The sequence below is a fragment of the Podarcis erhardii genome, assembly GCF_964252035.2.
Source record: "Podarcis erhardii genome assembly, chromosome: 2".
NCBI classification, from domain to species: Eukaryota; Metazoa; Chordata; class Lepidosauria; order Squamata; family Lacertidae; genus Podarcis; species Podarcis erhardii.
Genome location: NC_138498.1, coordinates 15,393,342 through 15,407,885, shown reverse-complemented (window position 1 = coordinate 15,407,885; position 14,544 = coordinate 15,393,342). Strand labels below are relative to the sequence as shown.

Sequence of the window (14,544 nt, the reverse complement as noted above, 5' to 3'; positions counted from 1 at the left end):
CAGAAGACATACCCATTTTGTAGCGCCGTTGTGGGGTCATAGGTCAAGGTCATCCCACCCTGCATGGAAATAGTAGACAGTTCATACGTGGCTCCTCCCATTCTCCTGACCCACCAAGATCCCAGCTCAACCAATCAGCAACTGTTTCTGTGCCTTCCTAGGGGCAGGTTTCAAGCCTCGCCCTGCTTAGTGGAACCCCTGATGATGCCACCTCAAGTAGCCTCCTGCAGCCAGCCAGGACCCTAAAAGCAGGGGCAGGAAAACTTTTCTGTCCAGTGCGCCAAATCCTAATCTCCCCAACCCATGGCAGGCCAAATTGGGCAGGTGGGTGTCCCCCTGCCAATTACCTGGCATCATAGTAATGTTCACCAATCCTGCACTTTGAAGCCCCAATTGTCGGGACTTCAAAGCACAGCACAGGGCTGTTTGAAAGCCCTTTGAAAGCCAATGTAGTGATACTCCTTAAAACTCCAAAAATTGAAGGCTTAAAGAGCTCACGCAGGGCTTTCATACAGCCCAGCACTGCCTGTTTGGTTTCTGGACATTCAAAGAGCAGTACTGGGAAGGAGGAGCAGTTAACACTGAATGGAAACAGGTTTACCTTCCTTGATCAAAGCACACTCTCATCATTGACAGATGGAGGTGGGAGCGCAAAGGAACAAAATGAGCTCACTTTAAGCTCAATTGAAGTTCCACTCTTACCTGCCCCACAGCTAATGTCGTGTATTATCTCAGGTGTAGGGCAGGTGGGCGTGGCTTCCAAAATATGGGAAGCGCTGGCAGGCTTTGTTCGGCCTGTGGACTGGAGGTCCCTCACCCCTGTCCTAAAGAGAATGTCTAATCCCCAAGTCTGCAAAACCTATGGCCAGCCCACTAAACCAAAGGCCGTCCACCAGCCACATGAAATAGCCAGCCAGGATTGTGACATTCACTCTGTTTTTGCGGTTTCACACATGCAGCAAAATGTTCATACGAGATGGTTGTTGAGCTCTGGGCTGACTGCCGCATGTGGCTAACGGACTGGTCTCCGACTGTTGAAGCCTCCCCCCATTCCCTGCTGCCCCCTCCCTTACCGTGTCATTCTCCCGTGGCCAGGCTCGCCCGTTCTGCACGTATTTGCCCTGATTCTGGCGCTTCTTCTGGCCGCCATCAGCAAATTTGCAAAGCAACGGATCTGGAGGTGCTGCAAAGGGAAAGGAGCATTTTGTGAGGGGGAAATCACGACATGCAGTTTCCCAACTGCACTGCAATACTGGTCTCTTGAAAGACCTGCTTTGGCTCCCAGTACGTTTCCGAGCACAATTCAAAGTGTTGGTGCTGACCTTTAAAGCCCTAAACTGCCTCAGCCCAGTATACCTGAAGGAGCGTCTCCACCCCCATCGTTCTGCCCAGACACTGAGGTCCAGCGCCAAGGGCCTTCTGCCGGTTCCCTCACTGAAAGTTACACGGAACCAGGCAGAGGGCCTTCGTAGTAGTGGCGCCCGTCCTGTGGAACGCCCTCCCACCAGATGTCAAAGAGAAGAACAACTACCAGACTTTTAGAAGACATCTAAAGGCAGCCCTCTTTAGGGAAGCTTTTAATGTTTAACAGACCACTGTATTTTAATACTCTGTTGGAAGCTGCCCAGAGTTGCTGGGGAAACCTAGCCAGATGGGCGGGGTATAAATAATAAATGCTATGCTATGCTATGCTATGCTATGCTATGCTATGCTATGCTATGCTATGCTATGCTATTGGGACGCGGGTGGCGCTGTGGGTTAAACCACAGAGCCTAGGATTTGCCGATCAGAAGGTTGCCGGTTCGAATCCCCGTAACGGGGTGAGCTCCCGTTGCTCAGTCCCTGCTCCTGCCACCTAGCAGTTCGAAAGCACGTCAAAGTGCAAGTAGATAAATAGGTACCACTCTGGCGGGAAGGTAAACGGCGTTTCCATGTGCTGCTCTGGTTCACCAGAAGTGGCTTAGTCATGCTGGCCACATGACCCGGAAGCTGTACGCCGGCTCCCTCGGCCTATAGAGCGAGATGAGCGCGCAACCCCAGAGTCGGTCACGACTGGACCTAATGGTCAGGGGTCCCTTTACCTTTACCTTTATGCTATGCTATGCTATTCAAAACAATACAGCATTGGAAAAGCTTTATCGCTTGACTCCGCGGCATGCAGAAAATGGCTCAGAGTTCTCCCTTGCTGTTCCTCGCAAGAGCAGTCCACACATCCTCCTGAGACAGTCTTAGCTGCCAGGCTCCCAACCACCACTCAACCCTCACAGCCAATTGTGCTTCTCACCTGGGACCCCTGGAGGCGTTTTGATATATTTGCCATTGAAGTGCGTGATGATAGCTTCACACTTTTCTGTAGACTCCATCCTGGGGGAAGAAGCGAAAAGAAACCATTGGTGACGCTGGGCTGGGGAGGGTGTCAACGTAAGTGGAGGAGCCACACTTATTGCAAAGTTATAGCCCGCCCGCTCCTGGTCACGCTGAGATTCCTACAGATGTGAAGCAACAATGGCATAAAAAGCGGGGGGGGGGGAGGGAGAGCTAATGCTGTTCTAGGTTGCATCAACAGAAGTCTAGTGTCCAGATCTAGAGAAATAATGTTGTTGTTGTTTAGTCGTTTAGTCGTGTCCGACTCTTCGTGACCCCCTGGAGCAGACCACGCCAGGCACTCCTGTCTTCCACTGCCTCCCGCAGTTTGGTCAAACTCATGCTGGTAGCTTCGAGAACACTGTCCAACCATCTTGTCCTCTGTCGTCCCCTTCTCCTTGTGCCCTCCATCTTTCCCAACATCAGGGTCTTTTCCAGGGAGTCTTCTCTTCTCATGAGGTGGCCAAAGTATTGGAGCCTCAGCTTCAGGATCTGTCCTTCCAGTGAGCACTCAGGGCTGATTTCCTTCAGAATGGATCAGTTTGATCTTGCAGTCCATTGGATTCTCAAAAGTCTCCTCCAGCACCGTAATTCAAAAGCATCAATTCTTCAGCGATCAGCCTTCTTTAGCTCTATTCTGCCTTGGTCAGAATACTGTGTCCTGGAATACTGTGTCCAGTGTCACAAATTAAGAAGGATATTGAGAAGGCTGGAACGTTTGCAAAGCAGGGTGGCCAGGATGATCAAGGGTCTGGAGGAATAGTTGATGGACTTGGGTATGTTAAGCCTGTTTAAAGAGGAGACTGAGAGGAGATATGATAGTCATTTTTAAATATCTCAAGGGCTGTTTCATGGAAGATGGAGCAAGCTTGTTTTCTTCTCCTGTTCCAGTGGGTAAGACTGGAACCAATGGCTTCAGGTTACTAGAAAAGAGATTCCGACTAAACTTCAGAAAGAACATTCCGATGTGAAGAGCTGTCACCTACCTTCTCCCATTAGGGCTTCTGTGGTTGTGTGTGAGAGAGAGGAATTCAACAGTAATGCTTTCCCCCAAGAGAGATGTGTAGAGATGGAAAATCTCTAGTTGCTGGATTTCTGCTCGTCAGGAAAACTGCCCGGGGTGAGCTAGCAATCCTAAGTAGAACACTTCTATCTTATAACCAGTTTCTAACTCCTGTTAAAAGTGATTCAGTGAGCACATATGTAAATAAAAGTTAAGACAGCAATCAGCTTTCTATGTGACTTTACCAGAATCTAACCCACAGACAGGATTCTTAAGGACCCTGCTTGCAGATTCCACTTGGGAAAGTTGTTTAGGTGGTACATTCCCAATGAACATTTCTTTAAAACTGAATCTAAGAGCTCAATACTTAAGATTGAAACAGGCCTAGAAAGCCCAAATTACTGCGATTCATTCCATTTTGTTGACTGAGCACCTGTCTAGAATCGCTTTCACCTCCGGGCAATCAGATGCATCAAATCCAGGGCTGCAAGGAGCTGCTGCAAAGTTGGCGCGTGTCTATACACTGCTATGCTAAAACAACTGCACACATTATTATTCCCTTCTAGCTTTTAAGAGCTACTGGACTTGCAGTTCCTCATTCCCTGCCACAAGGGGGCGCAGGAGAATATTTGGCTAGGACAAACTGGAGGATGCCAACTTGGAATTAGGTGTAAAACTATCCAAATTTCTCTCCTATCCCATCAGGAACAATGACGTCTGGTGCCACCAGCCGGCTAGAAAATAAAGTAGCCATTGTTAAGGTACAATTCCCAATTCTAATTTAGGGAATGGTGCAATCCAAAGTGGCCCCCTTGGGTATGTTGATGGTGAGAGAAAGCTGCAAGGTGGTCTGGTTGGAGGAGGAGGATCCAGGCCCCATCTGGTGTAAAATGGAAACCTGGCAGCAGGGGGCATTGTAGGACAGAACAGGAGAAGTGGTCCCAGCTGGTAGAGGAAGCAGGGAATGTGGGAACTGAGATGGCTGTGTCCACCCAGATGTGTCTGAGCAGATGAAGACCACCAGGGTTTGTCTGCCTAAAAGTACTTCTACAGCCTGGCAAATACCTTGCAGTGAGTTTGGCATTTGCAGAAAGGGGATTGATTGAAAAACTCAATACAGTGGTACCTTGGTTTACGTTCTGGAAGTCCGTTCTTAAACCGAAACCATTCTTAAACTGAGGCGTGCTTTCCCTAATGAGCCCTCCCGCCAACGGTGCCCTTCCACCGTTTGGATTCCGTTCTTAGACCGAGGTAAAGTTCGCAAACTGGGACACTACTTCAGGTTTTGCGGAGTTCGTAAACTGAATACAATGGTACCTCGGGTTAAGTACTTAATTCGTTCCGGAGGTCCATTCTTAACCTGAAACTGTTCTTAACCTGAAGCACCACTTTAGCTAATGGGACCTCCTGCTGCTGCCATGCCGCTGGAGCACGATTTCTGTTCTCATCCTGAAGCAAAGTTCTTAACCTGAAGCACTATTTCTGGGTTAGCGGAGTCTGTAACCTGAAGCGCCTGTAACCTGAACGGTCTGTAACCTGCAGCGTATGTAACCTGAGGTACCACTGTAGTTCGTAAACAGGGCAGTTCAGAAACCGAGGTACCACTGTATTGTGAGTCACACAGCGTGTTGCAATAAACCAGGGATGGGGCCTGTTGCCCCTTAGATGTTGCTAGGCCCCAACTCCCATCAACCTCAGCCAGCATGCCCAATGGTTGGAGAGATAATTGAAGTTGGAATCCAGCAACCTCTAGTTTTCCTACTCCTGCACTAAACAATATGGCCACTGCATGTATGTGGGAAACAGACACAGGGATGTGGATCCCCTTGTTGAACATAATGCCTAGATCAGCTGAGAAGGAAAACTGCAGCCTTGGACAACCTTGTGGTCCAAGTGAGCAAGAAACAGACAAACCTATGTAACCTCAAGGTTAGATTACTGCAGTGTGTTACACAGGGCTGTCTCTGAAACTCCAGCTAGTGCAGAATTCAGCAGCCAGCCAGGGCAAGACAGTTTGAGCATATTACACCGATCCTGGTCCGACTGCACTGGCTACCAATTAGTTTCTGAGCCCAATTCAAAGTGCTGGTTTTGACCTATACACCCTTAAAGGGCTCAGGACTGCAATACCTCAAGGACCACCACTTTCCATATGAACCTACCCAGACCCTGAGATCATCTTCTGAGGCCCTTCTTCGTGTGCCTCCTCCTCGAGACGTCCAAAGGGTGGCAACACGAGAACAGGGCCTTCTCTGCAGTGGCTCCCTGTCTGTGGAATGCTCTCCCCAGGGAGGTTCTGCTGGCACCTTCATTATACACCTTTAGGTGCGAGGCAAAAATGTTTCCCTTTAACCAGTCGGCCTTTGGCTGATTAACATCAGGTGCCCTTTTAAAATGTGTTGGGGAGCGGGGCGTTATTAGGTTGTTCTTTTCATTTGTATTATGTACAGTGGTGCCTCGCAAGACAAAATTAATCCGTTCCGTGAGGCTCTTCGTATAGCGGTTTCTTCGTCTTGCGAAGCAAGCCCATTGACAGCTTAGCGGATTAGCGCTATTAGCGGTTTAGCGGCTTTTAGCGGATCTGCTGATAAGCGGCTTATCAGCGGATCAGCTGATAAGCGGCTTAGCGGCTTAGGAAAAGGGGGAGGGGAAAGGGGGAAAAACCCGCAGGAACTCGCAAGACATTTCGTCTTGCGAAGCAAGCCCATAGGCAAATTCGTTTTGCGAAGCGCCTCCAAAACGGAAAACCCTTTCGTCTAGTGGGTTTTCTGTCTTGCGAGGCGTTCGTCTTGCGGGGCACCACTGTATTTTGTTTTTTATATTGTGTCTTCATGTTGTGAACTGCCCTGAGACCTGTGGGTACAGGACGGTAAACTAATTTAATTTAATAATAATAATAACCATCCACACTAGGCCCTAGGAATAGGGCATCCATCGTATAAGTGGAAATGCAAACATTCCCCCAGGTGAGGGAGCGCGTGTTTGTTCAGCATATCTGCAAACCTTGCATACATAAGGGAGGGTTTGTCCTAGCAAGTCCCTGGACAAAAGCCCTTGTGGAAACAAACGCTTGGACAAAGGCGTCTAGGTCAAGACTCGGCCAGGTGTGGGCTTGCTAGCCTCTGTGTGGCCAGTGATTTCTGGGTCTCCGTGAAAGCAGAGCGGAGCAGCGATAGAGACAAGTGAGCACATGTCTGCATGGGGAGGTGCACAGACACGCCTGCCTCAGGGAGCATACCGGCACAAGCTGCCACCATTGTGTGAGGCGAGATCACAGGAGTTAAGAAGCCAGACCCCAGCAAGGGCTGGAGCACAAGGGAGTCTGCCTGCAGACAGAGAAAGCCCGCCCTCCTGACCTGGCAAAGCCGACCCCCCGGCTGGTACCGCTGGCGTCGCGAAGGATGCGCGTGGAGATGACTTGTCCAAAGGGCTTCAGCATCGACTCCAATTCCGCCTCGTCCATGCCCAGAGGCAGGTTTGACAGGTAGAGGTTGGTGGGATCCTGCTCCTGTTGCTATGGAAACAAGAAAGTCAGGCTGTTGCCTAGCAATCGTCCATCCCGTCCCTAGGGACTCGTTCCTTTCAGGCCGCCCCTTCCCTACCCAAATTCACAGCCTGCCTCAGCTCACGAGACTGGCCATTTCCCAACCTCCGTCATATCACAAAGACTCTCAACGCCTAAGAAGGAGGCAAGGCACAGAATTTGGTCCGTGATCACAGTCTGCACCCTGGAATGCCCTGGAGAGAAACACACTACAGTGATACCTCTGGTTACGAACTTAATTCATTCCGAAGGTCCGTTCTTAACCTGAAACTATTCTTAACCAGAGACACCACTTTAGCTAATGGGGCCTCCCACTGCTGCCACGCCGCCGCCGCACAATTTCTGTTCTCATCCTGAAGCAAAGTTCTTAACCCAAGGTACTACTTCTGGGTTAGCGGAGTTTGTAACCTGAAGCATTTGTAACCCAAGGAACCACTGTATTAGGATATTACAGAGCAGCTTAAGGCTTAGGATTTATGCATATCAGAGAGGACCCATGATTTCATACAGAGAGTTAGCGCTCGTCCGAAGCTCTGTTCGGCCTGCTACTTTCTCTGGGAAAACCCACTCTTTACCGCTATAAACGGCAATCAGGTTGCTATTTCATAGAATCATAGAATTGTAGAGTTGGAAGGTAACCCAAAGGCCATCTAGTCCAACCCCTGCAATGCAGGAATAATGCAGGTTTGTTCTGATTCAGCTGCAAAGAGCATGTTTTCCAAGGGAAAGTTTCAAAACAGCCTGGACCTGTGCCTAGAAAATGTGGGACAAGTGGAAAACCAGACAAGCAGAAGTATGGCTGAGCCCTCAGGCAGCAGACAAGACAGCTATGTCTGTTGCATGCATGCATGCAAGTATTACACAGTGTGGACGATTCATTTGAAAACCCCATATATATATGCAAGCTGGGAAGCCAGCCCCAATCACAGTTCCCAAACACATGTACACATATGTTTAAAAAGACATGCTTGTTTTGTGCATGTTTGCTGCATTATGTAGGGAGCTGGCCTGGGATTTGAACTGTAGCCCAGAAGCTGCCCTCCTGTCTTCCCTCCTGGAGAAGGAATGATTGGCACCTTCCCCCATAAGTGCTGGGGCACAAGTCTTACCTTGGCCATCTGGGCCTGAACCCCACTGGCTTTGAGTGCAGTCACTGCCTTCTGGGCCGCTGTGGGGCTGTCAAAATCCACAAAGCCATAGCCTGCAGAAATCAAGGAGATGGAAATAAGAGGGCAGGCCTTGCGTACCTTGTTCTGAAGGTGGAGAAACAGCCTGTGCAGAGAACCACTCAGCTTTCTACTAGTTAGCATGGTCATAGGCACTCCCCCCCCCAATGTCTATGGCGTGGTAGACCCCTTTCCCTGACCTTCCCCCCACCATGCGCAAATGCGCGCACTTTTGGCGTGGTATACCCCTTTCCCTGACCTTCCCCCCCACCATGCGCAAATGCGCGCACTTTTGGCGTGGTAGACCCCTTTCCCTGACCTTCCCCCCACCATGCACACATGCGCACACTTTTCATTACCTTGCAGTGCCACACCCTCCAGCATGCCACAGATGAATTCTGAGCGGGCAATGCTGAGCTTGTGTTACCTGGCTAGTTAGCAAACATTGGCAGGGAAGCAAGGGAGGGAGAGCCCGCCTCTCACTGTCAGAAGAGCGATTCCCCTTCCCCTCTCCAAGCCTCTGTTCTGAGTGGATGCTGCTCCCTTCCTCCCTCCCCCCCCCATCCCATCCCATCCCATCCCTCAGCAATGTCTGGCATGTCAGGAATTCCACTCCCCACCCCCCCACCCCCACTGGCACCTCCCTCTCACACAGATAACCCAGCCCCACCTCCCAGACAGAACCAATCTTCCCCCAGAAACTTGGCTCCAGAATCGAATTCTCATCCTTTCCTCGCCCTTGCCCCTCTTTCCTTTCCAGAGTTGTGAGCCCCCTCCCTGCCAAACCCGCACCCCTTGAGATTGAGTGAACTTGTGCAGGGAAAGGTATCTTCTTGGGGAGAAGGCTCGGTCCCAAAACCGCTCAATGCAATCGGGTAAAGGATGCAGTGAAGCACTCCGGCCTCTTAGCTCTCCCTCTCTGAACCCACAAGCAAAACCCCATCTGCCCCGAGCTGCGATTCCAGCCCCATACGCCCTTTCCTTCTCAACGCTGCAGCACTGTGCCCCCCTCACCCAGTTGGCAGCACACACACACACACACACACACCCAATCTGCACTTGCCTTTGCATTTGTTGGTCGTTTTGTCCAGGATGGCCTTGGTGGAGACAATTTTGCCATATCTGTGGGGCACAAAGGAACATGGTGGAATTAATGCCGTTGCTGTTAATAACCAACATCCAAAAATATGCCACATCCTTCCTTCCTTCCTTCCCTGCTGAGCAGCCCAATAAGCTCCAAGAGTCTAGTGGTTTGTGCAGGCCTGATCGATCCCCTGGGGAGAAATCTGAGATAGTGCTACATTTCTGAACAGGCCTCAAAAGCCGGCCTAGAAATCATGTCTCTACCGGGTAAGGCCTTGCCCTCTTCTAGAAATCCAAAGAACATTAATGCATTCTGTAGGACATGCTTTCCCCCAACACTTGAATTCCTATTGTGCAACTGCTGAAGGTGCGGTTTAGGGGAGGAAAAGTGGCAGGCAAGTAACAGCTTCTGGACAGAGGCCTGACTATGGGCCAAATGTCACTTTACATGGCAGGCAGGTTTGCTGCTGGCTAGCGGGGCTGGGCGATGTTGGGTTTTCAACATTGCAGTGTATCACCAGCCAAACACGATATACCCCAATGTTGAAAAAAGCTGCATTAGCTCCAGCCGGCGAGATACCGGGTGAAACTGCCGCAGCTCTCATTGTGGGAGCTGAAGCGCTTTCACCCCAGCGCCTTGTGGGCTGTGGCCAATACAGCTGGCCCCAGCCTGCTGCTCAGCTGGGGGGCGGAAGGCTCCTGCCCCCAGCTGAGTGAGCCCTGAGGCCCCTGCTGCTCATGCTGGAGCAGCAAGGACCTTGGGGCTCCTCGGCCAAGATCCCTCTGCCTTTGCTGGCATGGAGGGGGGGGGCGAGCTACCTTGCCCACTTGCTCCCCACACCCCAAAGATGGACCAAGTGGCAGTAGCCAAGCATACGGAACCTGTCAGGCTCCATGCATTTGACTGCCTTCGCCCGTGAGGGTGCACTGTCTCTTTCCTCCGGTGGGGTGGGTGTGTGTCGTTCATCCCAGGAGGAATGACACAGCCCACCCTCCCGGGCGAAGTCCACAAGGTACAAAGCCACCCTATCCACACCTTGCGGAGAAGGGCTGCTGGAGGCTGCTGGCGAGCGCTGGGCCCGCCAGCAGCCTGCCAGCAGCACCGAAGAGCCCCTACACCGCTGCCATCCACCGGGAGGGTGGGCTACATCTTTCTGGGAGGAAAGGCGCAACACACCTCCTGGAGAAGGCAGCCAGGTGGGGTCAAACTGCTCTCAGCTGGGAAGGGCGGGCTTCGCACTTCCCAGCCCCAAACCCCCTCCTACTGGCATGCAAGCAGTCCCTCTGTCTCCAGCAGCCAGCTAGTTTGTCTCTCCCTCAGCTCGCTGGGTGCTGGAGGCAGAGGGACTCAAGAGTGGAGATGGTTTCGCCAGCAATATACCGCTGAGTGAAGCTGTCATCGCGGCCTGCCCCCACATACCGGTCCTGGGCGATATAGTGATATATCACCCAGGCCTACTGGCTGGTCATATGTCTCCTGGTGAAGACTCCCAAAGTCTGAAGTCTGTAAACGTGTAATGGGTATGTGCCAGGGAGTTCCCCTTAAAATGTTACAGGTGCTGATTAGGAAAGATATGTCGCTGTCAGGTGGTGGACTCCACACAAAGGGAGTAGGGCTAAGCCAGGGTGAGCCCTAAAGGTGGTGATGGATAACTTTGAGGCAGGTTACCAGTGACAACACAGCGCAAGTCGTGCCCAGCAAATAGGTGGCAACAGGGAGAAGGAGACTTCTAGACCAGGAAATGCCAAATTAAAGCGTCTTAATTATGATTACCTTGCATAATATATTCTGCTTTTCTGCCTGCTATGAGGGAGGAACAAGGAGTGATGTGGAACACCTAAGAGAGTTGCCAGCCAAAGCAGAATAAATTATGCGAAGCAATCAATGTATGCAAATTAACAAAACTCAAGGTTTTAAAATTGGACTTTCCCTGGTGTAGAAGTATGGGGGTGCTGCTGTTGCTTTTAAAAACCCCTCACCAGATATTAAAAACCCACTGTGACATGATATGATCACAGACATTTAGAACACACAGAGTTCAGATTGTAGCTCTTATGTATATCCAGTGCAAACATGCAAATTGCCTTTATAGCGATCTGCTTTAAAATAATCAGAACATTAAAAGTGCCTTAAATGGGCTGCTCATCCTCCCAGGATGCCTCAAGGCAAGAATAAGAAAGCCCCGGAGCTATTGAAAATTGTCTTTAACAATGCTGGGGTTGACTCCTCTCTGGCCAGCAAAGTTTTGTACCTCTTGAACCCCTCCTCTGAAAGAGAAGCATTTCTTCCAACTACTGTTATATGAAGTGAGGGTGCCGTCCAGTCTCAGGCATGGTTATTGAGAAGTAATTCCCACTGACTTCAGCAGGAGATTCTCCCTGGGTCGCTGCCTTACAGACACAAAGCGCTTATTTAGAAAGTGCTACTCCCAGCTTAATGTATACAGGATTGCAGCGCTTAAACATCTCCAACCTATTGCAAAAACCCGGTGTGAACGCAACCACCAATAACCGGTCAGCCTTTCTCAAAGCAGGCGACTGAGTCCGATACTCCTTCCCCTCCCCCCAACAATGAACCCTTCAGAGTCCATCCCAGCTGCCCCCTCCAACCCCAAACCACCCCCCCCACCAATGCTTCCTGCTCACCCTGAGCAGGATTTCCTGCCCAGGAAAGGACAAGCCCAGGAAATCCGACCGGCGCCAAGAACAGCCAAGTTCTGGCGCCTCCCAGCCAGCACACAGGGGAATCCAGCTGCAGGGTTTCAAGAGCAGGATGAATGCTGTGGTTGCAGCGATGAGATCTCAGGCTTGGGGAGGGCGGTGGTGGCGGAGGCTGCTGCTCTGCAGATGTGGGAACCGAGAGGCGGCAGGGGCACTGCACGCAATGATGCAAGGCAGTGGCAAAACCAGGAATGCAACCCACAATCCTCAGCTCCAAGCCACTACCAGCATTCGACTTCTAGGCCCCATTCCCTTCCCCATCTCCTCCCCGCCCCCTGCTCACAAGCAGCTTGCAGATATCCCTTCCCTCACACTCAGCCCGGGCAGATTCCTGGATTTGAAGGAGGCGTGTTTGTCAAGTGTGGCTTTGGGGCCAGATCCAGCATTCCAGGCTGGGGTGAGCTGAGGTAAGAGAGGAACAGCCCCCTGCCCGCCCCTCCTAGCCACTTAGCTTTAAGCACTCTAGCCTATTTCAGTCTTCTCCAGGCAAGGAGAAGTGGGATCGGGCAAGCTATGGCAGAGAACATAAATACACAGGCGTCTCTATGTCAATACATAACTGCAGTACTCTCTCTGTGAATGCGCACACTAGTAGGCCCCCTAATTGCCACCACCTCCCAAAATCCCTTGCAATAATCTTTACTTGGGGTACAGCTATCTTCACATGGCCACTCATGAGATCAGGGGTAAGCCAAAGAAATGACGTTTTCTTGCCATTCAGAGTTAGGGTATTAGACACCTACTGCTGAGCCCCCAAAACAGGACGGCAAAGCTGGAACAACTGGAACTGCTCTAGCTGTTATTGGGCTTATTTATGAAAGTGAGGAGGAATTAAAGAACCTTTTAATGAGGGTGAAAGAGGAGAGCGCAAAATATGGTCTGAAGCTCCAAGTCAAAAAAACAAAGATCATGGCCACTGGTCCCATCACCTCCTGGCAAATAGAAGGGGAAGAAATGGAGGCAGTGAGAGATTTTACTTTCTTGGGCTCCATGATCACTGCAGATGGTGACAGCAGCCACGAAATTAAAAGACGCCTGCTTCTTGGGAGAAAAGCAATAACAAACCTAGACAGCATCTTAAAAAGCAGAGACATCACCTTGCCAACAAAGGTCCGTACAGTATAGTTAAAGCTATGGTTTTCCCAGTAGTGATGTATGGAAGTGAGAGCTGGACCATAAAGAAGGCTGATCGCCGAAGAATTGATCCTTTTGAATGCTGGAGGAGACTCTTGAGAGTGGAGGATGCTGGAGGAGACAACTTTTGAGTGCTGGAGGAGAATGCTGGAGGAGACAACTTTTGAGTGCTGGAGGAGACTCTTGAGAGTCCCATGGACTGCAAGAAGATTAAACCTATCCATTCTGAAGGAAATCAGCCCTGAGTGCTCACTGGAAGGACAGATTGTGAAGGTGAGGCTCCAATACTTTGGCCACCTCATGAGAAGAGAAGACTCCCTGGAAAAGACCCTGATGTTGGGAAAGATGGAGGGCACAAGGAGAAGGGGATGACAGAGGACGAGATGGTTGGGCAGTGTTCTCGAAGCTACCAGCATGAGTTTGACCGAACTGCAGGAGGCAGTGGAAGACAGGAGTGCCTGGCGTGCTCTGGTCCAGGGGGTCACGAAGAGTCGGACCAAACAACAACATGTCCTTGGAGCATTGGTGATGGGTAACAAGATTGCCCGAAGGTCACCACTGGCAGGCAGGCGTCCCATCTGGCAGGGCCCCAAAAAAGATTTCAAGGAAGGGGCCGGCCCCCCTCAAAATTCCCTGGCAGCCATGTGTGCACTCCAAGAGGTGTGCTTGTGTCACACCGCAAACCACAGGGCATGTGCACAACACATCAGCGGGGTGTGCTGACGTCTTGAGTGCAACCCCCTCCCCGCAGCGTCTGCATGCAGCCTGCTGACATCGCACAGCCCCGGCTCCCTCAATCGCGGGGGCAAGGAGGTGCGCTCACCAGGAGGCATGTTATGCCACAAGGGTTGCAGGGTCTCCAATATGGGTTGCTTCCAGACAACCTGCTTATGGAGCATTCATCCTGATTTGCTTGCATAGAGTTTGCTGGGAGGCTATGTGACACTGCATCAAGTAATTGCTATAGTGCACTTTCCAGTGGGTTATCCTGGCATATTCCTTTCCGCAGTAAATCTGATTTTGGGGTGGCGGGGGCAAGGGAGTGGCTTTGTTATAAAGGTAAAGGGACACCTGACCGTTAGGCCCAGTCACGGACGACTCTGGGGTTGCGGCGCTCATCTCACTCTGTAGGCCGAGGAAGCCGGCATTTGTCCACAGACAGCTTCCAGGTCATGTGGCCAGCATGACTAAGCTGCTTCTGGCGAACCAGAGCAGCGCACGGAAACGCCGTTTACCTTCCCACAGGAGCGGTACCTATTTATCTACTTGTACTTGATGTGCTTCTGAACTGCTAGGTGGGCAGGAGCTGGAACCAAACAATGGGAGCTCACCCAGCTGCGGGGATTCGAACCACCAAACTTCTGATCGGTCAGCCCTAGGCCCTGTGGTTTAGACCACAGCACCACCCGCGTCCTAAATAAATATATAATCATAGTTAAAACAGCTTGTTGTGCATGGAGGTGCTCCCCTTGACGATGGGTTGGTGGGGACTGTAAAACCTGGACTGGAGGTCAGGATACATCCTCACA

The 14,544-nt window shown here is 51.1% G+C and overlaps 1 protein-coding gene across 3 annotated transcripts in view; it reads right to left on the bottom strand.

The window, feature by feature from the left end:
- The window catches only part of RBMS2 (RNA binding motif single stranded interacting protein 2), an 87,418-nt gene that overhangs the window by 14,999 nt on the left and 57,875 nt on the right, over nt 1–14,544 (bottom strand). For all 3 annotated transcript variants that reach the window (XM_081849823.1, XM_081849825.1, XM_081849824.1), the window contains 6 exons: nt 9,141–9,199; nt 8,021–8,112; nt 6,724–6,881; nt 2,285–2,364; nt 1,074–1,183; nt 13–59 (listed from right to left, as the gene is read on the bottom strand). In XM_081849823.1, coding sequence (XP_081705949.1) covers nt 13–59; nt 1,074–1,183; nt 2,285–2,364; nt 6,724–6,881; nt 8,021–8,112; nt 9,141–9,199 — 546 coding nt within the window. The remainder of the gene's footprint in view (nt 1–12; nt 60–1,073; nt 1,184–2,284; nt 2,365–6,723; nt 6,882–8,020; nt 8,113–9,140; nt 9,200–14,544) is intronic.